The sequence below is a fragment of the Helianthus annuus genome, chromosome 12, assembly GCF_002127325.2.
Source record: "Helianthus annuus cultivar XRQ/B chromosome 12, HanXRQr2.0-SUNRISE, whole genome shotgun sequence".
Classification (NCBI taxonomy): domain Eukaryota; kingdom Viridiplantae; phylum Streptophyta; class Magnoliopsida; order Asterales; family Asteraceae; genus Helianthus; species Helianthus annuus.
Window position 1 is genome coordinate 102,316,088 of NC_035444.2, and position 27,230 is coordinate 102,343,317.

Consider the following 27,230-nt stretch of genomic DNA (forward strand, 5'->3'; position numbering starts at 1 on the left):
GTGATTCACTAAAAATACACCTTTGGCCGAGTGTTGAGTGATCCCCCGTGAGGTATGTCACTACTAGAAAACAAGCCTAATGCAACTTTTTAAAAGTAACCTTTTTCGGATGAGTTGTATTTGACTGTAATGCAACTCTGTTGAATATAAAGGTTGCATTAAAAGATATAATGCAACCTTTTTCATAAAAAGTTACAAAATTATAATACATTTGCAACTTTTTTTCATAAAAAGTTGCAAAATTATATTGAATTTACAACATTTTATTAAAAAGTTGCAAAATTTTACTGAGAGTTGCAACTTTTTTTTAAAAGGGTGCAAATTTTTGCAAAAATGTGTTGGTGTGTATTTTAAATCTGATTAATACATTAAATCTGATTATAAAGACTATTATTTACACTAATAATCTATTTGTTTTTTTAATCAACATTTTAAAAAATACACCTGGGTCACTTTTAGGTTTCAACTCATCTGACTCATCCACCGATTTGTATTAATTCTCTTTCATTTAACTTTTATTTAAGCCCTAGATGAACTGTAACCCAACCCTACTATAATTTAGTAAACGCCTAACAAGTGGGCTGAAAATGGAAATTTGCGGTGACTGATTCATTTGTTTAATTTTTGCGTTGATTCTGCAAGAACAGGAGAGTGAAGCCGATAATGATTGACTCGGGTCGTTATAGTTCGGAACAAACTAGAAATATGGTAGGCAATCAAGAAAAGAATTTTCCCTACTGCAATGAAATTAGACATATCAATTTGATCACAAATCCATCAATTCATGTTGAAAAAAATAAGAAAATGAGAAACCCGTTGGTTTACCCGAAATCCCGTTGGTTTACCCGAAACCCGTTAGTATACCCGATGGATATTTACCTGTTAGAAACTTGACAGATTTTGGAACGGGTTTGAGACAAGGATATCTAACCGGGCTTGAGTTTGGGATTATCTAAACTCGTCCCAAACCCAATCCATTGCCATCCCTACCTCGGTTACCCACTTTTCCCCAAATCTCTTTGATTTGAAATTAGGTTTTTAGTGATTGATCAATCCATTAGCGGCAATTTCGTAAGCAAAATTTTTTACTTTCCCTCTCTTGCTCTCAAGCCCACATAGCAGTAAGAACAACGGAAATTACTTTAAAAAATTTAGTTTCCCTCTCCACTCTCCAACCGCCATAACTCAATTCTACCATTACCATCAATTACCTAATATGCCAGTGATTGCGTGTGATATTATCACTAGAAGGATTCATTAGCCGGTGATGAAAAGTGGTTCTATCAGTCAATCGCCCGTTGCAAGTGTTTCGATCAGAGCTTCAGTCCACCTTCAACCCTAGGTCAGTAAAAAAGAAAATTGTTATGTTCGATTGATAAAAAAATATCTCACTATGTTTTTATATGAAACCATGTAACTATGTGTTGCTTATTTATTTTTAGTTTGAACTGAATTTGCATTTTAATTTTGTTCGGTAGTTCCATCAGTATGTTTATGTCCAAAGATAAAATTCGTTTGCTCATTTAACTTATGCTAAAATTACATGTACAATTTGACAACATGATGATTTACATGGGAAGTAATCGAATTGATTTGTAGGTGACTTACATCGGCTAAATCCACTGTTACATGAACATGACCAATCAAATTTAATTTTGATTTGCAATTGCCAAAACAGTTATTCATCTATTCATGTTTCAAAACAGTCCTTTCATCTATTCATGTTTCAATTAAACAATTTTTTTTTTCTTTTACTTTTCAAGTATTTACTATTTCAATGAATAAGATTTGATTCATATTTATTTTGAGCATAAGGTATTCCTAATCTTGTTTAAATATTTTGAGGTGATCAACAGTTCGTTTAATTTATTTTGAATACCATCTCTGATCATGTGCTATCTGTTTTTGGCTATGTGTGCTTACTAGATCATGGTCTGTTATTTTTCTGGCATAATGTAATGATACATATTTGTAGACTGTGGACATCATTCGTTGGCGCTCCTCATTTAATCTAATTGGCAGGGTTGGCACTCTTGCTTAACAAAAAAAGGTTCAAAGAGGACTATCAATTTGTTTTTATAAGTGGGAACTCAATGATTTAGTGATTTACGAACAAAACAACAATATACATAAGCATCCATTTTTTTTAAGAGATTTGTATTTGCAGATTTAAATGGATTGGTCGTTTGTTTATTTCATATTTATGTCTTGGTTTAAAAAAGCTCAGGTAGTTAATACAACTGGTCTAAATTTCTTTATAAGTTTAAACAAGTAAATTTTCAACAACTTAACACTCCTATGTTATTTTATTTTCAGATCTAGTTCAAATGTATTATGAGTTTTATACTGGTTGCAGAGTTCTGAGATGAGGTTCTACCAAGTAAGTTGTTCCTCTTTTGTCTTGTTTTCACTTTATATCTATATCAGTTCTTGTTGATGTGTGTAATCCATTTACCTATAACAACTATATGTAGGTTACTTATATAGAAAATGTAATCAATCTATTTCTAACTGTCTTTATCTCATGCAGAGAAAAGAGGTTGGGAATTAGTGACACTCGGATATTGTTTCCCGTCTTCTGGTGAACTTGGAGTTGCTTCTGCTTTCATGGCTAGTAGGTATACACTCGTGTCATTCCTTTTTGATAGCTCTGATTCGTCATAGTCATACGCCGAGAGATCGATTCCCGTTCCTAGTGTTTGTCGAAACCTCTGGCCCAAACCTTGTTGGAAGTTTAGGGTTACTGGCGAAATCGAGTCTTCTTTAATGGAAGTTAGGTTACAGTTATCTCCTTCTTTAGCAAAGAAATAGAGGGTTATGCTGCAAGCAACAGTGGCATCAAAAGTGAAAGAAACAATAAACTTTCCAGGGTTTTCTTCATCAGCTTCAATCTTTAAAGTCTTTTTTTAAGGTTAACATCATTCCAAATAGTCACAGCTTTTGATGATCAACATAAGGTATGGTGTGGCGGCGGTGAATACATACTGGTTGGTTATGTCTGGCTGCGGCGGCGGTGGCTGCGGTAGCAATTTAAGTTTTACCTATTATGGTTATTTCAGACTCAGTAGGTAAATAACTTATTTATGCTTTAACATGTTAATGGTTTAAATATGAAACTAGATTGTTTGGAAACTGATGAAGATCAAGGGGATATTATGAGATCTCAAGGTACTTTTGTTGAGTGATTCAAGTATATGTTTGTTTGTTGTTTTAATATTTTTGTTATGCTATATATTAATTGTATGTCATTCCAAATTACAAGATGAGGCTGATCAAGACAGAGTATGAAGACATGGAACATATGACAATTGCAAATAAGGAAAATTATATAGAAAAAAACGATATCAGTGGTAGAGGCGTTACAAATACATTAGTGAAAAAGGTAGATGGTGCTTGCACATCATCATACATGATTCCGGAAGGGCTGATGGAATCATTTAAAGCAACCACTTGCTGGAAATGCGTAATGAGATTGAAGAGGATCATGAAAGAAAAAAGGCTGAGCTGGAAGCTATGCAAAAAGACATTGACAACCAACGACAAAACTTGGAAGCTTTGATGCAGCAAGTTATGAAACGACTGCCTGTTGGAGATCGAGATGAGTAGAATGTTTCCATTTCTTTTTATTATTGTATTGAAACTTTGTGTTGACCACATTGTTATTTAAGTTTGAACAAGTATGTTAAAGTACACTATTTCTCTATCAATGATATTTGTCATTATTTGTTATAGCGTAATTGCGATTCAATGTATATCGAATAATAGCAATAAAATTTATAGTACAAAGTTGCATTTTGATATAAAAAGTTGCATTTGTTGTAACTAAAATTCATAAAAAAATGTTGCATTTAGTGCAAAAAAGGTTGCATTTTTCTAATAAAAAGAAAATAATAGTTGCTTTAGCTCTAAAAAAGGGTTACATTTTTGTAACTAAATCATATTAAAGGTTGCATTTACGTCTATAAAAAGTTGCATTTGAGTGAAAAAAAAGTTACATTTTGTATCTAAAATATAAAAAAAAAAGTTGCATTTGAGTGTTATAAAAGTTGCATAGAAAAAAAGTTGCATTTGTATACTAAAAGCAACACTTAAGAAAAAAGTTGCATTAGGACCTAAAAAAGTTGCATTAGATCTAATGTAACTGCTTCTAATGTAGCCCCCAATAAAAAGTTGCATTAGGCCTAATGCAACTTTTTCAAGGCTTAATGCAACATTTTTTAGGGGTTACCCTAGCTTCATTTTCTTGTAGTGTGTGAATTCGTATAAAAATGGAATTTTAAAAAGGCATGTTATGCCCCAATAAGTAATTTATCTTATGAAACGTTTTTAAATAAATCATGACGAATAGGATTGTAAATAAATAAAAATAAAACTTAATAAAGAATCTTGGAAATCCCGACACTCTATGACAAGCCCAAAAACCTTCTCTTCTACCCATTCCATTTGGGAGTGTAAAGCCACATTATAAAGAGTTTTGCTTGAGGACAAGCAAAGATTCAAGTGTGGGGGTATTTGATGTGCACAAAATGCAACATATAAATTACATCAATTGTGGCATAAAACTAACCCCTTTTTAGTACTAATGTTGGAAAAAGTGTGTTTTTGTCTTCCTTTTGTATTTTCAGGATTAAATGAGCTCAAATGAACAAAAGAAGCAAAAGGCAACTAAATCTAACACAAATACAAGAAAAGGAACAAACGTGGCATGCCCGACCCCCCGACAACATCTTCCCAAGCAAAATCAAGAAGACAGAAGGCTGAACACGCCCCGTGCTCAGCGAGCACGGGGGCATGCCCAAGTGTCAGCAGAAAAGACAAAGTTGTAGAAGCTTCCATCGCCCACCACGGGGCCGTGCTCAGCAGACACGGGGCCGTGGTCAACTATAAGATTCGCAGAATCCAGGCAAATCTTGATAGTACAGATATGCTTTTGCACACGGGGTCGTGCTCAGCGGACACGGGGGCGTGGTCAACTAATGCAGACAAACTGCAATTAATGAAGAAAGAGAGAAGGATGGACACGGGGCCATGCCCAACAGACATGAGGCCGTGCCCGAGCTTCTGTTCAGCCTATAAATAGGAGTGCTTGGATCACTTGCAACTCATCCCTTGGCACACCACCTCACTCACACTTCACCCACCACCCACCACCATCACAACACCATCATCCACCACCATCATCCATTGTCCATCATAGAGTGTGTGAGTCGTCTCGGGATCCAAGATTGATCGTAAGAGTTCTTGACAATCAAAGGCCATGTTTGCGTAAGTCTCTTACATCACTTGGTGAAGACAAGTGTCTAGTGTAATACTTTTTATTTTTAATCTTTTCGCACTTTTTACTTGGTTATGTATTAATGACTTTAATAACTAGTTTCTTATGTTGAAGGTGATTCTTCCTTATCGTTTGTCCGTGGTGTCTTGGCATTATTTTACTGTCTATATAAAATAAAAGATTTTCACCATTCATATCTCCACGGTCTATATGGAGGTATGTTGGCTACCTGGTCGGGGGTTAAGGGAACGGTTTGGTAAGAGTCTTGCCATTGTTCAGTGTATAGATCCTACAAAGGACCTGGGTCAAATTTAGTAGGACCTCCTTCAATACCCACCGGTATTGGATGGCGGGAGTCCAAACTCTTTGATCCCCTCATAAGTTAAACTACTATTAATATTTTAACCCGGCTACTTAGGATCGTATCCCTGCTGACTCAGACTACTTAGCCGAGGGTAACGTCACCTTCAAAAGAGGGGCCTACCACAATATGCATTAATAACTTAATTAATTATCTTTCAATAATCCGACCCTTTTGGATTGTATCCCTGCTGACTCAAACTACTGGGTTGAGGGTAACGTCACCTTCAAAAGAGGGGTCTACTACAATAACTAAGATAATCTCTTAAAAAGTGCAAAAGTGCGGAAATAATCAAAGGTTACACTATACACGAGTCGGAGCCAAGTGATTCATCTTGTCTATCTGTTTTTACTTTTATTTTATTTTTCAGCATTTTAGTTAGTTTTTATTTTTCTAGTTTAAAACCTTTTTCTAAACTTTTGATTTGATTAGACGTTGAGAATAAACCGGTACTAAAAGCTCTTATGTCCTCGGACGACCTCGGTATCTTGCCAGCACTATACTACGCCCACGATGGGTGCACTTGCCCATATGTGTGTTTGGTGTTAGTAAAATATAGTGTTTTATAAATTTAAAACTTGACTAACGTGTAAAAAGGGCTTAAAATATACTTAATTCCATATACACACTCAACACGCATCACTAACTGGTCTAAGTTTAAACTTAAATAAGACCCGTTAGGAATCTAATAGGTTATTAAAACCTTCGTTCCAGATTTAGGAGCCCAGTAAAAGATATCTGCATTTGCCAATTGTATACGGCTGGGATAAATTTGTGTAATTTGCTCAGGTAAATTCTTTTAACTTATTTTCCCTTATACGGGCTTGGGGTATGGTATATAAAATACCGCTTGGTCGGGTATTGAATTTTTAATCATATGAAGGTTAAATCATTGAGATAGCCCGTTTAATCAGTTTTGTTTGTTTTAAGCCTTTGGGGGGGGGGGGTTAATGACCATGTCCTGGATATCCTCGGCTCATTCATTGAAATGGCCACGACTTAAGCACGGGGTGTAGGCATACACCTACCGGTGCGTATGTAAAAATAATATACCCGCCTGATCGAGAATAACTCGCCGCAGGATATATTATGTGGTGTGTCTATTAATCTTTAACCCGGTATTCAGCCCGGGCTACTGAACGTATAACGAACATATAATTCTTTTACAAGTTTATTTCTGAATAATTATCCCAAGTGATAAAAGATTATTTGTGCCTTGTGCATTCAAAATCAATTTTCGTAAAACATTTTCAAAAGTGTCAGTTAATTGTATTTACCAGTATAAACTGACGTATTTTCCAAAAGGCTAAATTGCAGGTACTAGGCGGAATAGGCTGGCTACTCCTGAGTGAATAAATAAGAATCTTGCAAGCTTTGTCACTTAAAAATCTATTGAATAATATTTTCTTTATTTTGATCCGCCTGTGGATCCTTTACATTCCGTTTGTAATACTTTGATACTTTCAATTCGGTTTGTAATATATTTTACTTTAGACTTCCGCTGTGCATTGTGTAGGACCGGTTTCGACCTGAATGAGTCGTTCGGAAGAGCTCTCGTACGTTTCAGAGGCGGAAACTAAGAAACGCACTTAAAAACAACTAGAAAATCACTTTAATCCTCTTTTATATTCAATTGACAAAGTTTACAGCGAGAGGAAATACCGGCAGCACTTCGGTATCAACAGACCTGACCGTTACAAATGATGACAGTTTGAGATCTATTTATAGTACACCACCTATCGTTTGAAACCATTCAAACGGCCAAGCCATTACAAACGGTTACATCATTTCAAACGAACAACATCTCAAACGGTCAACAATTACAAACATATTCAAACGGTTGACTTCAATCATGATTGGATCTTCAAATGGTGGCATTTCATTGGACCTTCAAATGGAGTGATCTAATTGGACCAACTTGCCTTTGTCTTCATATGATTCATGTCTTCAAACGGTTAGCTTTCATTGGACCAAATATGTTTTGTCTTATTTGAGATGATACATTGATGATGTCATCATATGATGTCATCATATGATGTCATCATCAAAGATGATGACATATGCACGATCTAATCCGCATCGAACCCGAGACTCGACACATTGAACTGTGATTACTTGATTATGATGATATCAATTACGTCATGATACTCCCCACCGGGCCCACCAGGCCCACTGGTAATACGTGGAAATATCGGGGTGTGACATAGCATGTACGAGTTTTAGTTAGTTTAAGTGTCGTTTTATTTATAATAGTCATATATTTGATCTGTTTATATTTTGTAGGTCTTGGATGAATATAAGAGCTAAAACAAGGTGCAAAATGAGCTAATATGAGCTAAATCCAAAGACTGGGACGTACAAGAATGATCAAAAGATGAAAATGAATAAAAATCAAATCGGGAAGCATGTCACGCTTCGTGACAAGGTTGACATGTTCTGTCGCATGCCGCGGAGACCACCATTGACTTGTTGACTTCGTTTTATAGTGGCATGGGTCGGGGAACATGGGATCAAGTTTTACGCCGGCCGCCAAAACCATTCAAGCCCAGCAGATTGTGACAACTATCAAAAATTCAGGTATCCGTACAATTATTAAACCATGATTAGTGCTTAATGATTGTGCTGAATTATAATTAACTGCTCACTGATTATTTCCATATACATACATGTGTATTATATATTGCTTAATGTTATACCATTGTTGCATAAAAGCTTATTTGACTCAATTGATGCACGAAACACAGTTAGCACAGTTATCAGATAAATCAGGAATATGCTGACAAAACTCAGAATATAGACAGACAGTGTGTTGAGACACAGAATGAGCAAGAAACCAAGTATGACACTATTATAGTGTGTAGGAAAGTAAGGATCACAAAACTGCCTTCCTAGAGATAGTTTAAGTGCCGGAAAGTACCTAAAACTCACATAAAGTGCTGAATTCAGCAAAAATCAGCAATTTTCAGCATTTAAACAACCTAATATTATGTAGAAATATGGTTAAATGGTCCTGAATGCTTTCCTAAGTGTCAGGAATCAAAAGTGTCATGAAAGGGTACATAAAGCACACAAAACTGCATAGTTTAGCACCTTAACAAACCAGTAACCAACCGAACAACCGGACACTACCCGAAACACCAATTTTTTTCTTGAAGCACTTTTTAACATTACCAAGCTAGTTATGGTCCCCGAACATCATAACACCTCATAAAAATATCTAGTAACTAAAACACTTAACTTATACTTGGATTTTAACCTAAAAAACTAACTTAGTTACAAGCCTAGCCTACTATCCCCCCCCCCACCTATTTACGGCCCCAACAAGGGACCCACTTTGTTGATTTGTTTCAATATTATAATAGATATGCTATTACTTTCCTAAACATGTTATACAAGGGTTAACACTTGAAGTTGGATTATAAGAATGCACCATGAGTTCATAACTTCATTTCTCACACACTAAAACACACACCACTTCTCCTTCTCCCCTTGGTGTTCTCGGCCGAACATCCACACCCACACATCCACCATCATTCATCCATTCTCATACAATCCAAGCTTATACAAAGGTGTTAGAGATCACATAAAGGAGCTAGGAGCTTTCGGAAGTTCAAGGACCTCTCTTGTCGCAACCCCCGTCCCCTAACAACCCGGGAACGGCGGCCGCGACCAGTTTCGGTGGTATCTGTTGTTTTATCAATTTTGGCAGCAGAATTTACATCAGGACCGTAGTTACAAATATTTTATCAGAGTAAAATACCACGCTTTTTAATATATTAAACACATGGGAAAAATCCCAAGTTTCAAGTACACACATTTTCATAGGGATAAACCCTATTTTATTTAATAAAAACATCTATTTATTTTTTTAGGTAACCTTATTGCCACTTTTCCAAGCCTTTAGTGTTGTCCAGCTGGCTTCTATTTGGCTTTCACATTTTGTTACCTGAAACGCGTTAAAAACATTTTGTCAATGGGAAATACTTATGAGTGAATCCCAGTTTAATCAAGTTTTAATAAAAACCATTGTACAGTATTCAGGGCGGTCTCGCAATTACAATTGTTTCCAACTCATATCAATTACCACCCACAGTACTGTCAACCCGACTTGTGGAAATGTTACTCCTCGCAAGGCAGTAACAAATTTTGTATACAAAACCCCAACATACCGACGATAATTGTATCCTTACAAATACTCAATAACTGCTTAATATATAATTAATTAAGTGAGGTTTTGTAAAAACAATTTACAAAAAGGAGATTACTCATATTGCTGTCTTAGATTATCCTTTAGGGTTTCCTGGTGACAATCTATAAATTACACAAATGCACACGTGTTAGTATAATAACCCGTTTTAACATTAGTAATACCCTCCCCAAGACGGCATTCCAATGACTACGTCGGGCAGAACCACGACAGCCGTTACGGAACCCTAGATCAATCGGGCAGAGTATCTAATACGTATCCAGGGGTTATGATACTTACAACGGAGCAGAACTTTGTTAATTAGGGGGTATTATACCCGAAAATTGCTTCTACTATTAAGAAATTCGAGAGAGAGAAGTGTGTGTGAGCGTCAGAAAGTGAAAGCTGAGGTTCCCAATTTATAGGGCTGCACTTCGAGTTTCTCGCGCCCCGCGTAAGCTTAGGTTAAGGCTTACGCGGCCCGCGACATAGGGGCGTAGACCTTAGCCTTGAACGGTCACCACCCCTAGCCTTGACACGATCATGATACGTGTCGGCTCAGGGTTTCGCCGCGTTGACGGGCTGTCGCGCCCCGCGTAGACCCTTATGTGGTCTTACGCGGCCCGCGAGCGATACAAAAATTTTGTTTTTATTTTATTTTTAATGCTATATCATATTTTGGGCTCGGTTTTTACATACGGGGTGTATTTTAAGACATATAAGGGTATTTTAATATATATATTAGGGTGTTAGAAAAATTCAGGAGGGTTGTTATATCCTCCCCACCTTGTTTTAGAGCTCGTCCTCGAGATAAACAAGTGTGGATATTTTTCTTTTTATTTCAGATTCAAGCTCCCATGTATACTCTGGTCCTCTTTTGGAGTCTCACTTTACTTTGACCAGAACTAATCTCTTGTGCTTGAGGTTTTTGACTTTCCTGTCTTCAATCTGTAGAGGCCTCTCTAAAAATTTAAGTTGTTCATTTACCTCTATGTCCTTTAGAGGCACTACAAGTGATTCATCAGCTAAGCATTTCTTGAGATTAGATACATGAAATACATCATGTATTCCTGCCATTTCCTCTGGCAGTTGTAGCTGATAGGCTACAGGTCCTATTCTTCTAATAATCTCAAAAGGTCCAACACACCTGGGACTTAGCTTCCCCTTTTGATGAATCTTACCACTCCTTTCCAAGGAGAGACTTTCAATAACACTTTGTCTCCTACCTGAAATTCCAACGGTTTTTGCCTGTTATCTGCATAGCTCTTTTGTCGATCACGTGCTGCTTTCAGTCGTTCCTTGACTTGAATGATCTTTGTCGGTTGTTTCTTGCATTATCTCAGGTCCAGATAGTTGCTTTTCCCCAATTTCTGCCCAACAGACTGGGTTCGACACTTTCGTCCATAAAGTGCTTCAAATGGTGCAACATTGATATTTGTGTGATAACTGTTATTATAAGAAAATTCTATTAATGGTAAGTGATCGTCCCAATTACCTCCGAAAACAATTACACAAGCTCTAAGCATGTCTTCCATCGTCTGAATTGTCCTTTCGCTTTGTCCGTCCATTTGAGGATGATAAGTTGTGCTTAGATTCAACTTGGTTCCCATGGCTTTTTGGAAACTTGTCCAAAAATGAGAGGTAAAATGACTATCTCTGTCAGACACAATTGATAAAGGAATTACATGTAATGAAACTATTTCATTTACATAAAGCTTAGCTAATTGTTCCATACTGGAAGTTTCCTTCATTGGTAGGAAATGAACTGACTTGGTTAACCTATCTACAATCACCCAGATTGTATCATTACCTTTCCTTGTTTTGGGTAATTTAGTAACAAAATCCATTGTTATCAATTCCCATTTCCACACTGGCATTTCTAACTGCTGCAACAAGCCTGAGGGTTTCTGATGTTAAGCTTTAACTTGTGAACAAGTTAAACATGTAGAAACATAGGCTGCTATGTCCTTTTTCAATCCTATCCACCAAAAATTCCTTCTTAAATCCTGATACATCTTATCGCTTCCAGGATGCATCGTATACTTAGATTTATGGGCTTCTTCTAATATATGGTGGCGTAGGTTCCCTAATTTAGGTATCTACATTCTCTTTTTATGGAATCTCCAAATTCCATCTGTTCCTTGTTCTAATTCCTTGATCATTCCTTTTAACTTTTCAGTATCTTCCTTGATTACTGATTCTTGTGCTTTTCTAATCTGTTCATTTAAATCTATTTGTATATTTAATTTAAGAGAACGTACCCTTTTTGGCTTTTCATGATACTTTTGGCTTAAAGCATCAGCCACTACATTGGCTTTTCCTGCATGATACTGGATATTACAATCATAATCACTAAGTATCTCCATCCAGCGTCTTTGTCTCGTATTCAACTCTTTTTGCCTAAAAACATACCTTAAACTCTTATGATCAGTGAAAATAGTAAACTTACTACCATAAAGGTAATGTCTCCAAATCTTAAGAGCAAAAATTATAGCTCCTAATTCCAAATCCTGGGTTGAATAGTTTTCTTCATGATTCTTAAGTTGCGTAGATGCATAAGCTATAACCTTTTGGCGTTGCATCAATACACATCCATAACCTAACTTAGAAGCGTCACAATATACTATAAAATCTTCAGTTCCTTCTGGTAACGCTAGTATGGGTGCGTGGGTTAGTCTTTGCTTAAGAATTCTTAATGCTTCTTCCCGTTTTGGTCCCCATTCAAACTTAATGGATTTACAGGTTAACTTTGTTAAGGGAATAGCTATTCTAGAAAAATCACGCATAAATATTCTATAATAACTGGCCAATCCTAATAAACTTCTAACCTCGGTTGGTGACTCAGGGGTTTTCCATTTGGTAATCGCCTCGATCTTTGTGGGATCCACATGAATTCCTTCATGATTGACTATGTGTCCAAGAAACTATACATGTTCTAACCAAAACTCGCACTTTGAAAACTTAGCATAAAGCTTTTCTTTCCTTAATAAACTTAGAAGTGCGTGCAAATGCTGTGCATGTTCTGCTTTACTCTTAGAGTAAATAAGAATATCATCTATAAAGACAATTATGAATTTATCCAAATATGGCTTACATATTCGGTTCATCATGTCCATAAATTTGGCTGGGGCATTGGTTAAACCAAATGGCATGACAGTAAATTCATAATGGCCATACCTTGTTCTAAATGCGGTCTTAGGAATGTCCTCTTCCTGTACCTTTAATTGATGATATCCTGACCTTAAATCGATTTTGGAGAAAAATCGAGCACCTTGCAATTGATCAAACAGATCATCGATTCTTGGTAATGGGTACCGATTCTTAATCGTGACCTTGTTCAATTCACGGTAGTCGATGCACATACGCATCGATCCATCTTTCTTTTTAACGAATAAAATCGGCGCTCCCCACGGCGGTGAACTTGGTTGTATGAATCCTTTCTCCAACAATTCGTCTAATTGTTTCTTTAGTTCCTGCGGGTGCCAAACGGTAAGGTGCTTTAGCAATTGGTGCTGTCCCTGGTAGTAGGTGGATTCTGAATTCAACTTCCCTGTCTGGCGGTAGTCCTGGTAATTCTTCTGGAAACACGTCTGAAAACTGAGACACTACTGGAATGTCTTTTAGTTCTTTTCCTTTAGTTTTAGTGATTATAGAAATCAAATACACTAAAGATGCTTTTCTTATATAACTTGCTATTTTCATCACAGAAATGAATTTTGTGGACCTAGATGGTTTATCTCCTTTAATTGTGATCTTTTCACCCCTTGTGGGAGTTTAGTTAATGATTGATTAAGAAGTTTGCAAAACGAAGTATTAATAAAACTTTGGTTCGCACCAGAGTCAAATAATACTTTAGCAAAAACATCATTAACTAAAAACGTACCGGCTATCACGTCTGGAATCATCTTAGCTTCATCTGTCGTCAGAACAAATGCTCTAGCATTTTTAGTGTTCTTGTTACCCATGGCTGGAACTAGCTTCGGACAATTTGGCTTGATGTGGCCTTTTTCTCCACAGTTGAAGCACAATCCATTACTAGATTTCCTCCTGCAATCTTCTTCCTTGTGTCCTGGTAACTTACAGAAATTGCAATGAGTGGAGCATTTTCCCGAATGCTTCTTCTTGCAAGCCTTACAGTAGGGCGCAGAGGTAGAAGCTACATTCCTACGGTTGTAATTTCTAGAACGGAAATCTTGGGTAAGCCTTTGAGCTAGGTTTCTCCTCGGGTCTTCTTCTCTTATACGGATTAATTCACCTGTCAAGGTATTGGCTAGTTCTACAGCTTCTTCTATAGTTTGGGGTCTAGCTGCCTTGACTACATGCCTAATATCTCCAATTAATCCCCAGATGTAACGGGAGATTAATACAGGTTCAGGTGATGCAAGGGTTGACACTATTCTGGCATATTCAAAGAATGTAGTAGTATAACCCTTACTATCTACTCCAGTCATCCTAAGGTTTAGGAATTTATTGGCTATCTGTTCCTTTTCATTGGGAGGGCATAATTTCCTTTCTACCATATTTTTAAATTCCTCTCATTCTATATTGTAAACCCGGTCACTTCCCCTAGTCTGGAGGATAGTGTTCCACCATTCTAAGGCTGAATTCTTAAACATATTGGAAGCAAACATTACCATGTCCTCTTCTGCACACTTGCTTATTTTTAAGACAGCCTCAGTCTTTTCTATCCAGCGTAGAGCTGCAATGGGTCCTTCATTGCCCGGGAATTCTATTGGTTTGCAGGACCAGAATTCTTTATAAGAACAACCATAAGGCATGGTTCTTCTTCTTTTGGGAATGGGCACTTGAAGTACGGGCCCATTGTTTATGCTGTGTTCCGGTTCAGTTGGTCGCTTACTACTATGTTTACTTTTATTATCCGTTTGGTTAACAGTTTGAATAATAAATGGCATTGCATCTATAATTCCTTGTGCCACTATGTGTTGGATGGCACTATTATCCACTTGGTTTCCACTGTTATTGTTGTTCGGATTCTCATTATTCAGATTATCATTATTCGGGTTGTTGTCATTCAGGTTTTCATTGTTCAGGTTTTCCTGGTTCACTTTGTTGTCCATCTGAATTTTAAACATTTACCACGTATTAATATCAAAAAATAATATTTAATATAGCCAATCACATGACAAAACACTTTGGTCAAAAGCGTCAATCATTGCGACTTTACTCTTTTTTTTTATAATATGCATCTACTACAAACCGATACTGGAAATTAAAATTACAATACCGACTGAAATTTAAAGTTACACTACTAGTAGTAGGCATCCGTAGTTTTTTTTTCCATACACATACACACATATTTTATTATTATTATTATTATTACTATTATTATCACTATCTCCACCATCACATTCATGGATATGGATTCATCCAGAAATCCATATTGCGCTCGTCGTACTTTCAGACGAGTCGCTCTCCCACCTGTCTCATCCTTTCACTACTCTCTAAGATTTCCTCACCAAATGTCCTGAGTTCTTGTACATTTTCTACACTCATTGGGGGTGCAGGTTCTAGGACTGGGTTTGGAATCTGGGGTGCGGGTTCCTGGTATGGGGGTGTAGGTGCCTGGAGTGGGTAAGGATTCTCTAAAATCTCCCTAATGTATACATCGTTATCGTAATAGGGATCTAGAGGGTCCAAACCTGGGTAGGCTCCTAGGTTCGCCATGGGCATGTCTTCGTGTATCAGGTAACGTTGCACATAGTCCCTATTGTCATCCCACCATGGGTCATAATTTGGGTCTAAGGGATTTGGTGCGGGTACCCTAGGTATCTCCTCCGGGTTAAAATCATGCATTTCTACTTGATTTTCAGGGTCATTTTCTATTTCCATGGGCTGTAATGGTTGGGGTGTTAACAGTTGTTCCAGGTTAGGGTCGGTTGTTGTGGTTGCTAAGATATGGATGTTGGCTATACCCCTATTGAGCATGTCTTGGGTATGGGCATCTGTTTCTCTTTTGGCTGCTGTGCTCTCTGGTCTTGTAAGTTTTTCATACGTTTCCTACGCTCATGTGCTCCCCTACTGAACCATCCTCTCTTTTTCTGAGGGAATGGCTCTTCTGACTGAGCCTTAAACACGAATATTCCTTCTTCATTATCAGCGGAGTACCCCGAGTGGGCAGGCTGAGAAGAGGCGCCTTCGCTTCTAGGCGAACTAGACAATTGACGGTACGCGTCAGATGGTCCTTGGTCGCTCATACTGTAAACTAACAAATAGTCAAATAAAATACAATTATGCACGTATTTCCATAATTTATTTCCTAACAGATTGAATTTTGGTATCAGCAGAATACTTCTGTGGCTGAATCAGTGGCTTAGCTCTGATACCACCTTCTGTCGCAACCACCGTCCCCTAACAACCCGGGAACGGGCGGCCGCGACCAGTTTCGGTGGTATCTGTTGTTTTATCAATTTTGGCAGCGGAATTTACATCAGGACCGTAGTTAGGAATATTTTATCAGAGTAAAATACCACGCTTTTTAATATATTAAACACATGGGAAAAATCCCAAGTTTCAAGTACACACATTTTCATAGGGATAAACCCTATTTTATTTAATAAAAACATCTATTTATTTTTTTAGGTAACTTTATTGCCATTTTTCCAAGCCTTCAGTGCTGTCCAGCTGGCTTCTATTTAGCTTTCACATTTTGTTATTTGAAACGCGTTAAAAACATTTTGTCAGTGGGAAATACTAGTGAGTGAATCCCAGTTTAATCAAGTTTTAATAAAAACCATTGTACAGTATTGAGGGCAGTCTCGCAATTACATTTGTTTGGAAGTCATATCAATTATCACCCACGGTACTGTCAACCCGACTTGTGGAAATGTTACTCCTCACAAGGCAGTAACAAAATTTGTATACAAAACCCCAACATACCGACGATAATTGTATCTTTACAAATACTCAATAACTGCTTACTATATAATTAATTAAGTGAGGTTTTGAAAAACAATTTACAAAAAGGAGATTACTCATATTGCTAGTGGTAAGAACCTTGATCTTGCTATTTTACTTCCATTTTAAGTTGTTAAAAGAACAATCATAATCATAAGCTTGAAGAACACTAAGAATCACAAGAAGTAAACTTGAACATAAGCTTAAAATATGAAGAAATCTTGATGAATATGAGTTGTTATGCTTGATGATTGTTGATTGTTTGTGAAAATCATGTTGATCATCATATGATCTTGCTAGATCATGATTAAAAACATAATCTAGCAAGATTAGAGGATGAACATGTTAGAGATTAATGGATCATCCACACAAAGATCATGAACTTGAAATAATAAAGTTGTTTCTTGTTAAGAAATGATCAAAGTAAGTTATTAATCATGTAGATCTAAAACTTTAATGGATGATTTCTAAAGAAACCAAGTTAAAAATATAAGTTTTACTAAATCTTGATTCTTATATAAATGAACCTCATTTTTAAAGGTTAAATAAGTGTAGAAACACTTATGTAACAAGAAAAGTTTAAGAAGAAACATTCTTGAAAAATATAATTTGAAGTTGTAAAGATCTATCTTCTTCAAAAATGAAGTTTTTAAAGAATCAATCACACTTTAAAGGATAACAAGGCTTACTAATAACACTAGTAAGTTACTATAAATTTTTACAAATATTCAAGTTCATGAAGTAGTAGATATTACTTGTTTTTTTTGCAAAATTGGTAAGTAAAGGTTGTTTATTGTTGATTGTGGATTGATTGTGTTGATTTTACAAAAGAAAATGATATGCTTGAAAGCATGGAAACCTCCATTTTTAGGGGAAACTATGGCAAAATTTTTCTAAAAATTAAACACTTAGAAAAACATTTCTAAACAAATATTTACAAGTGTATTTTAAACCATAAATTGTTACAAAAGCTTTGACATAATTTTTGTTACAAAAATTATAATTATTGGAGGTTGGTTTTTATAAATAAAAGTGACTAAATATGTATTTAGGAAATATGTATTTAGATGACACCATGTGTGTGATTATTTGTATATTTTGTGTATTAGTTATATTATTTTAGGACATGAAATAATATAACACATCAAAATACCAAAAATTACAATCCAAAATATTACCAAAATTCCAAGGAATAAATATACACATTTTACACAAAATATTGGTGAAACCGAACTATGGAATAAGACTTACAAAATATTCCGGAAAATTTATTCACAAAGTATATTTTGGTAAATAATATTTTGGACACCAAGGAAATGAAAATATGAATTTTACAATTATTACAAGAATATATCATATTTTGGCCTGCGGCTTGGAGGGATCTGTTTCCAGTTCTAATCCAGTTAGATCAAATTCAGATTCAGGCGAATAACAGGGACAGTGTTCGATGGAGGGTTGGAGATGATCTTAATGAGGTCTCGGCCTCGGCCATCTGGCACTCGGTTAGATATAGTGAGCCGGAGATTCAGTGGAACAAAGTAGTATGGTTTTCTCAATGTATCCCAAGGCATGCGTTCTTGATGTGGTTGATTATGAGGAAGAAATCGCTGACACAAGATGTTATTCTTCATTGGGGTTTCACGAGAAGGAAGAATATGAATATGATGTGCTGCTTATTATGCTACGCGGATAATGATTCTCACAGTCATCTATTCTTCGAGTGCAAGTTCTCTTCTCAAGTTTGGAGTATCATTAGACAAAAGGTGGGAATGGATAATGTTAATCATAATTGGGAGAATATTGTGAGCTGTTTGCTGGTGCATGCGAAATCCAAATCGGCCGCTAATTATGTTAGCAGAATTCTAGTGGCGGCGACTGCTTATTTCATCTGGCAGGAACGGAATGCTCGTCTTTTCAAAAACCAACTGAGACCTCCAGAGACTATCTGTGCGATCATCTTTAATACGGTTCGGTACAAGCTCATGGGAGTGAAGCTGAAGAAGACGGATAATGTGCGCAGGCTTCTAGGTGAATGGGAGATTCGGGACAAGGACATCATGGACGATGGCGGCTGATTAGTCTTCTTGTGATGTTTGTGTCTAGATATTAGCCTAGTTGGTTTTGTACTGATTCGCTTTTGCGTTTTTTGTTTTTGTCTTGTTTACTCATGGGGCATGTCTCATGATTGAACTAGTGTGGACTCTCCATGCTACTTGTTTTGGTTGGTTGTTAATATATAGAATCACTGGGGTAATTCCCTTTACCCAAAAAAAGACTTTTAATTCGTAAAAGTTAGACTCGTCGTTTCGCCTACTAAACGTGGTAATTAGAAGGTACAATCGTAAGGGATTAATACCTTCGTGATTAGGATCACGATGCAAAGTTCAATTTGAACTTTGATTTGACCAAAATGGTCAGAATCGAAAGTCAAACAGAAAGTCAAAGTGTTTGACTTTTGGCTCATAAATAGCGAAAATAATGAAAGAACTCGAGAAAGTACTTACTTATGTTGAAAAACACAGAACTCAGTTAGAAGGCTTCCAATCAGCTGGAAACAAGCTCCAAGATAGAGAGAAAGAAATTTTGAAAGGTGCAAGTTGAAATGATCAACTTGATCACGTATTTATAGTGATCAAGAGGCCACCAAATCATGATAAGTGCCCCTCCAGGTGTTAAGACAATGCTTAGTTTCTTCCCATGTGTCCAAAGGAGAAAAAAATGGCAGAATTCACGACTTGGGGGCCATGAAATGCAGCTGAATTGCCAGCTTCAAGTTCTAATGAACTGGGCACTGCTTACGGACCGTATAGGGTCCTGGCTTACGGTCCGTAAGCCTTGTGCAGTACAAAAGTTTTTGTTTTTGACAGTTTTGGCCCCTAGACTTGTATTCCCACTTGTTTGCCATTTTTAATTCCTTCAACCTAATATTTAGGTTATATAAAGGTGTTAAGGCATGTGTAACTCGGATTTTGTTCCGGAAATGTTACGAATATAGTTTCGCTCGATCATTCGATCACGCATTTCGTAAATAAATATAACATTTTATTAAACATGAAAATGATCGAAATCGTACAATGCTTGAAAATTGCAAGTGTCACACTAAAGTACCCTCTAGTATACAAAATATGAAATACTTGGTCTAACAGATATGATATTCAGGGATATACTCAAGGGCATGGTATCCAGATAAAGATCGAGAAAAAGAAAAAGAATTACATTTCACAAAAAAAGTTCAAAGGTATCCCGTGCACCCCCTGCCGCCCACATAGATCCGCCCTGGTTCCTATATGCTCCTTTGGTTTGCACTAGACTAGGTGAAGGGTTTACCGAGTAGCAGGTGAAGAGCTAGGAGTTGGGCCTGGGCCCAAAATGGAGGGTTATGCCCAGTCACTAGAGAATGAATAGCCCAAATTGGTTAACAAGCAGGTAGGAGTATCGTAGTTTTGCCCAAAAGAAACCCTCCTTCCCTGGTACATTAGCAGAAGAATACGGTCGAGAATCATCAAATGAATTAGGGTTGGCGGGTATGAAATGTTTCATGCCTCAGAACCAATCGAACGAACGAACAGGTAAGTTGTTTTTAGGAAAACATTTTGATCAACCAAACAACACCAATTAAACACCTAAGTACTATAATACTAAAAGAACTAAGAACATCTGTGCGTGAAAATTTTTAAAGTCATATAATAAATACAGTTACATTACTATATGTTATTATAAATAGAGTAAATTACAAAAATCGTCCTTTATGTTAACACTAAATTGCAAAGTGTGTCCTTTGTCTTCAAAAAGTACAAAAAACGTACTCGATGTTTGCAAATCTCTTCACGTTATGTCCTTTATCACTAACTTAGTTATTTTTCACTGTTAATACATGATAGATTGGTAATTTTACTCATTTATTTAAAATCTATTAATAAATTAAAAAAAATGCAACCATTTCAATTTCATTTTCCCCCAATAAAGTTGTTTCCAGCTTTACCCATCACCCTCTGTCCACTATAACTCCAATTCCACCTTCAGCTAACCTTAATTTCGACACACGATACAACCGTTCAATTTCTTTTTCAATTCAACCAATTTGGAGATACTCAAAACCCAATTCAATTCACTGTATATTCTCTATTCATCGAACATAAATCTTGAATCATCATATTTCTTCTGGAAGAATGTTGCTTATTGTTCTAAAATCTTTCAATCAAATCCCTTTTTTTCTTCCGAATTCTTTCATGTCTGTAAATGGGAGGTGAAAGCAAATGGAGGAAGATGAAGCTCACTCTAAGGCTAAACACGTGTCTTTATCTTCCAAAAACCACCAACGACAATGAACCTGTGAACTCACGCACTCACGCGCCGCCTAGCGTTTCGGATGTTCGTCGTCTGATGCCTACTACTCCGACTCCGTTGTCCTCCAGTCTCCATGTGGGGGGGGGGGGGTAGTAGGGGGAGGTGTTGATGGCTGTGGGGGAAGGTGGTGATGGCCGTTGGGGTTAGGTGGTGGTGGTGGCAGGTGGGTGGTAGTGGTGGTGGTGGTAGGGTGGGTGGTAGTGGTGAGAACAAGAACTAGAGAGAGAGTTGAGAGAGGTGAAGGATGATTTATTTGTTTGTTTATGTATTTTTAATATATTATAAATCATTTTTTTGTTTTATTTATTAATAAATTTTAAATAAATGAGTAAAATTACCAATCTACCCTGAATTAACAATGAAAAATAACTAAGTTAGTGATAAATGACATAATGTGAAGGGATTTGCAAAGATTGAGTATATTTTTTGTACTTTTTGAAAACAAATGACACACTTAGCAATCTAGTGTTAACATAAAGGACGATTTTTGTAATTTACTCACAGATAATCATGACACGATTTATAAAATGTATAGGCGTTTTAATTATGTGCCCTTGTGACATATGCACACATACTTTTACAATTGCACGCTTAGTTTAGATAGAATAAGATCCACTAATATACAACCGCCAATACATGCTTCCCATTGCAAACAACGTTGTACAGATAAAAATAAAAATACAAGCAGAAGTAAACTTTTGATTTAAAACAGTACAAATAAAAATAGTGCAATAAGTAACAAAACAGATAATATTTTTCTCATTCGATTAGCATTCCGATTGTTGGTGAGCCCGAACTAGCTATGCAACGGTGGAGGTCACCCTCATTTGAAATCACAAGAAAGCTACTTTTTCCGTCGTTATATATTATTCGAAAAGCTTTCTGCCTCAGTATCTTGAATCTCTCTGTCACTCTCTCCCGTAAGTATGGGATACCTGACGAAATGGGTAGTTGAAACTTTACGGTTTCCCCAAGATAAGAAGCCTTTATCATCTTCGCAAGGGGTCCGGTTGCTAAGTTTTTCTCCTACCAACACAAGAAGAGTTATGATAAAAGCTCTTATCAAAATTACTTGTGTAACAAAACACTTTTTAATCAAAAGGATCTAGTCCATTATTATATTTTAGAAAACTGATAAAAAGCAAACAGCCAAGAGATTTTACTCACATTCAATAAGTTGCGAATCTGAATGAATTCTTCAACATAATTTTCCTTCGGTTCAGCTGTGACAAGCTGGATGACCCCTAGTAAAATCTGGTGAGCACCCTCATTAAGCGATACAGGCACGACTAACTGCCCCAGAAACTGATTTTTAGCTTGAAATGTCCTTTGATCCGACACTCCTATTCGGGCTGCTAGGCCAGCCAACCATTCTTGATCAACCTTATTACCTGGTCTAATGGGATAGTCGTATCTGAGATTCCTCTTCCTGTAACGCTCAAGAGCTTTATGGTCTTTAGTTGAACCTTTTTTAGATGACCAAAAAGGTTGATCTTTCACAGTGAGAGTCCACCACCCATGGCCTAATGCTGTGTATTTCCAAAACAAAACGACGCCCGATTGTTCTCCAAAATCAAATCTTTTTATTGCGTTTTCTATATAAGACTGCATTTTTGAAAGCTAGAGATGTTTTTTTTTTATTGAGGAACTGGTTCATTTGTATTTGGACTGGTTCGTTTATATAGAGTCCAAAAGGTCTTAACTGGGGGGGTCAAATTATTTGGGGGGTCAAATTATTTGGGGGGTCAAATTATTTGGGGGGTTCAACTAATGCCTAATGGTAGCAAATTTCAAACTGTGAGCGAAAAAAGCATTTCTCATCCACTTATTTTACACATAAATTAAATGAAATTATTAATTAATTAATTTATAATTAACATCCACTAGGTTCATGTTCATATAGTCCAAAAGGTTCTTAACTGAGGGTCAAAATATTTGGGGTCCAGATCAACAGTAATGGTTACAAATTTCAAAAAGTGAGCAAAAAGAAGCATTTCTTGTCCACCTATTTTACACACAAATTAAAAACAAATAGTTTATTAAAATTAAATTGTTGGTTATTGAACTTAAATGTAGTGATACTGTGGAATGTTTTTATGTCTCTTGGATTGGTGTTTTTGAAGCTTAATTCTTAAATGTTGTCCTCAGCATGGATATGAAACTTGCATTTTAATACAAAGCTTTAGTTAGTAAATTATCAGTATAATTCTTTTGAAGTGTAACATGACTATTTACATAACTGTGTACGTTTATTTCTAACGAGCTTTGGGTAACCACTACGTATTTAGTTATCCATGCCATTTTTGCGTATTTCAACCTGCAAAACAGACATAAAGCCTTTTAAGTATCGCATTCATCGTTTTATTCCGAAGAACGCCGATTTACCAGTAGAATCATGCATATAAAAATACTTACTTTCAAGCAAGCTCAATTACGACAAAATAAAAAATCCAAATTATTTAAGATGTTTTCAGTAAACATCAAATAAACCATTATTTCGAATAAAGACCTCAATATACAATCTACCTTCGTAGCTCTAGTCGGCGGTTAAAAGAACCTTAATATTATACAATCTACCTTAGTAGTTCTGTTCTGCTACGTAGTTAATATCCCGATATATCAACCGATATATCAGTGAGATATCGGTTATCGGTCCTCTGCCAAGATAGCGGTACAAAATATTGGTCAGAATATCAGTACCGATAATATCAGCGATATTGTCCAATATTTGACCGATATAGGATCGATATTTGATCGATAAATCACCGATTTTCCTGATATCAGTACTATTCTTCTTATTTCTACCGTACATTTTTCTTCTTATTGCTGCTATTAGTGTTTTAAGTCTTAATTGTTAGTTGTTACCGTTAAATGTTAGTGTTTTAAATGTTAATCAGTTCTTACTTGTTACAATTGTTAGTGTTAAATTTCTATATATATAAATTTAGCATGATATTAAAATTACCGATATCCCACCGCGATAACCGATATCTCAAATATTGGTCCTTGACCGATATCCGATATTTTATCGCATTAACTACTTAGCTGTTCTGGTTGGTTGGTTAAAAGTTATCGATCAAGTTCTATAGATCTTTTCTCTCAAATTGTCAGAACTTCTGATGTTTAGTTATTCATTTATTATTGTATTTTTAGTTGCCAAATTCTTTCTTCTACCTCTTATGTTACATTTGTATTATACAGGGCAACAATAATATAACGAGGGAAATCAGTTTATATATTCCATAAATGATAGAAAAATTACAGGTAAATGGACAACGAGCCCCCTACACATAAATTAAATTATTAATTAGTTCACATTAAACATCCACTAGGTTCGTGTTCATATAATCCAGAAGGTTCTTAACTGAGGGTCAATTTATTTAGGGGTCCAGGGAAACAATAGTGGTTACAAATGTCAAAATGTGAGAAAAAGAAGCATTTCTCATCCACTTAATTTAAACAAAATTTAAATTATTAATTAATTAATTTACAATTATAATAAACATCCGTTATGTTCAAGTTCATATTCATATAGTCCAAAAGGTTCTTAACTGGGGGTCAAATTATTTGGGGTCCAGGGCAACGGTAATGGTTACAAATTTCAAAATGTAAGGAAAAAAAAAACATTTCTTCTTAAAGGAAGCATTTCTCATCCACTAAATTTACACACAAATTAAAAACAAGTAACTTATTAACGTTATGTTGTTAGGTTAATAAAATTAAATGCAGAAGATGGTGATGATGTGATAATGGTTTTAGGTTTCTTATATTGGTGTTTTTGAAGTACGTGTGTTTTTTTTAATGTAATAACTTTTTTTGAAAGGAAACGGAAACTTTTATTGCTTCACTTAAAAAGATTTAGCAAGATGCTATAAACCCAATTACACATACATAAAATACAAAACAAAACTACCGACTATACTTGTACATTGAAAGTTATCTGTTCACGCCAATCAATCTCTTTAAATTTCGATCTATGTATGACCCAATCGTATGAAGTCTCCTTTATTTCTTTAACGAGCTTGTGCTGATTTGTGTTTTCGCCTTTGAATATTTTCTGATTTCTTGAATTCCAGATCCTCCACATCGTTAACATGTGTACTGCATGCACTGTTTTATTTCGAGCTACTGTTACGCCTAGATCATTTACACTCCTCATCATCTCTCCCACCGTGTCACAATACAGGCCTGGAGGTAATTTCAACCACCCTCTTATCTGCGGCCATACTCCTTCCGCAAAGAACAACAAGTGATCTACAGTTAGTTTCCGTCTCCTCATTGCAAAGAACACACGTTGCATTTTGCACCTGAGTTCTTTTCGCCAACAAGCCTGTCGTCATTGCTATTCTTCCATCCACTGCTCTCCACAAAAACATACTCACTTCTGGTATTACCATCCTATTCAAGAAGAACTCGTTTGCTGCACTGTTTAGATCTAACCCATTAGACAAGGTCTGCCTAATATTTATTTATTGCATACCCCTCTTCTATTTCATCTTTCCACTCCCATACGTCTTTTTTTCCACCATTGTCTGCTGCATTAAGACGCCATTTAGATCCTCCATTTCAGCCTTTTCCTCATTCGAGCATGGTGTTTTTGTCCACAAATACCACCATTGGTCTTTTTGTAACATACACACGCTATTACTTTTTTATTCCTTTCCAACTGATACAACAGAGGAGACCTATTACATAGTAAACCTTCACTTGTCCATCTATCCAACCAAAATAATACCTTGTCCTCCATCTCAGATTCAACTTCACCTCAATTCCATATTTCAAGAATTGCTTATCTACCTCCACGCCCCATTACTTGATTTCTTGATTGCAAAAGATGATAATTTTCTTTATATTTCAAGAATTGCTTATCTACCTGAAGGGGTATGGTCCCAAAAAGACGCGCAGACCATTTAGGTCGCGTGCGTGACCATACTCCTTACTCAGTAAGCTGATCAATTTTCATACCCCGCGCGGGCTGCCTAAGCAAAGCTGAGTCCTCGCGCGAGGTCCAAGCAAGAGATAACATCAGTTTCACACTTAGTGTTCTGAATAAGAGCCTTCATCTCCTACAACCCTGTGCCGGCTAGTTACGTACACAACAAGGGTCGCGCAGGAGTTACGGCGCAAGGCCACTTCAGAAAGTACCAAAGGTACGAATGGCAGAAGAACGAGCCAATCAGCGTCCACCAGGCTGTGCTCTATCATGCTCCACGATCGACTGACGTGCAGGAGACAGAGAGTACACAAGGACGCCTACGTGGCACCAATCAGGGGGCGGCGACAACTGCCCCATGATCTCCACTCACCTGCTGATGGCAGAGTGATAACAAGGTCGACAACTAGGACACGTGGCTCCAATCAAGGTGCGCCAGCACCGAATATCTTCTGGAAACCACTAACGGTCGATACCAGTAAGACAAGGAGGATATTCCTTGTTGACGCCTTCCGGGCCAAGGCCCATCAGCCCATCTCCTCTTACACCTCTCTGGCTATAAATAGAGACCTCCATGCACAGGTTAAACATTCCATTCTCACTACTCTCACTCTTACTCACACTTATTTCCTCAAAGCAGTTACTTATTTGTGACACCTGTGTCACCGCGACCATCAAACAAATACCAAGCCGATGAAATATTATATTTCATACTTGGGATCTTGTATAAATATGTGTATCTTTCGCACATATCAATTCTTGTTCAATTTCAAACTCTACAACGCTTTCTGGAGAATTATACGCAACCTAGTGCATAAACGTACTCAGTTCAATGCGACAAATACTCCGGAACATCAACATATACTCAACATACCTTAAAAAACCTTTACATGACTTAGAAATAAGATTTGAAGGCTTTGGTATGGCAAAAACAAGTTAATTCGCTTACAGGGACTAAACTTGACAAACTGCGAAAGTATGCCAATTTGAACTGTAACGAACATTCCGGAACATGTCCATAAGTTAAATATACCATAAATATCCTTTACATAGCTTAGAAATAGGCTTTGAGGGGTTTGGTATGCTAAAACAAACTTTTGGATCATTCAGGGACTAAAAGTGTCAAAAAGTGCACAAGTTTGCACTTTCGCGCATAACTTACGTTCTGAATACATCCGGACATCCAAAAATTTATGAAAGCATCCTTATATTA

General features: G+C 36.6%; 1 protein-coding gene and 1 long non-coding RNA gene across 2 annotated transcripts; both read left to right on the forward strand.

Moving 5' to 3' along the window:
• Window positions 1-752: 752 nt before the first annotated feature.
• On the forward strand, window positions 753-3,729 carry LOC110868653. Its single transcript, XR_002552630.2, has 4 exons — window positions 753-1,342; window positions 2,317-2,380; window positions 2,531-3,168; window positions 3,263-3,729. It is a non-coding gene; the product is annotated as an uncharacterized LOC110868653 (long non-coding RNA).
• Window positions 3,730-18,329: 14,600 nt separating this feature from the next.
• Window positions 18,330-18,812, forward strand: LOC110907684. The gene has a single exon (XM_022152649.1). The coding sequence runs from the start codon at window positions 18,330-18,332 to the stop codon at window positions 18,810-18,812; it is 483 nt and encodes a 160-aa protein (XP_022008341.1).
• Window positions 18,813-27,230: the final 8,418 nt, after the last annotated feature.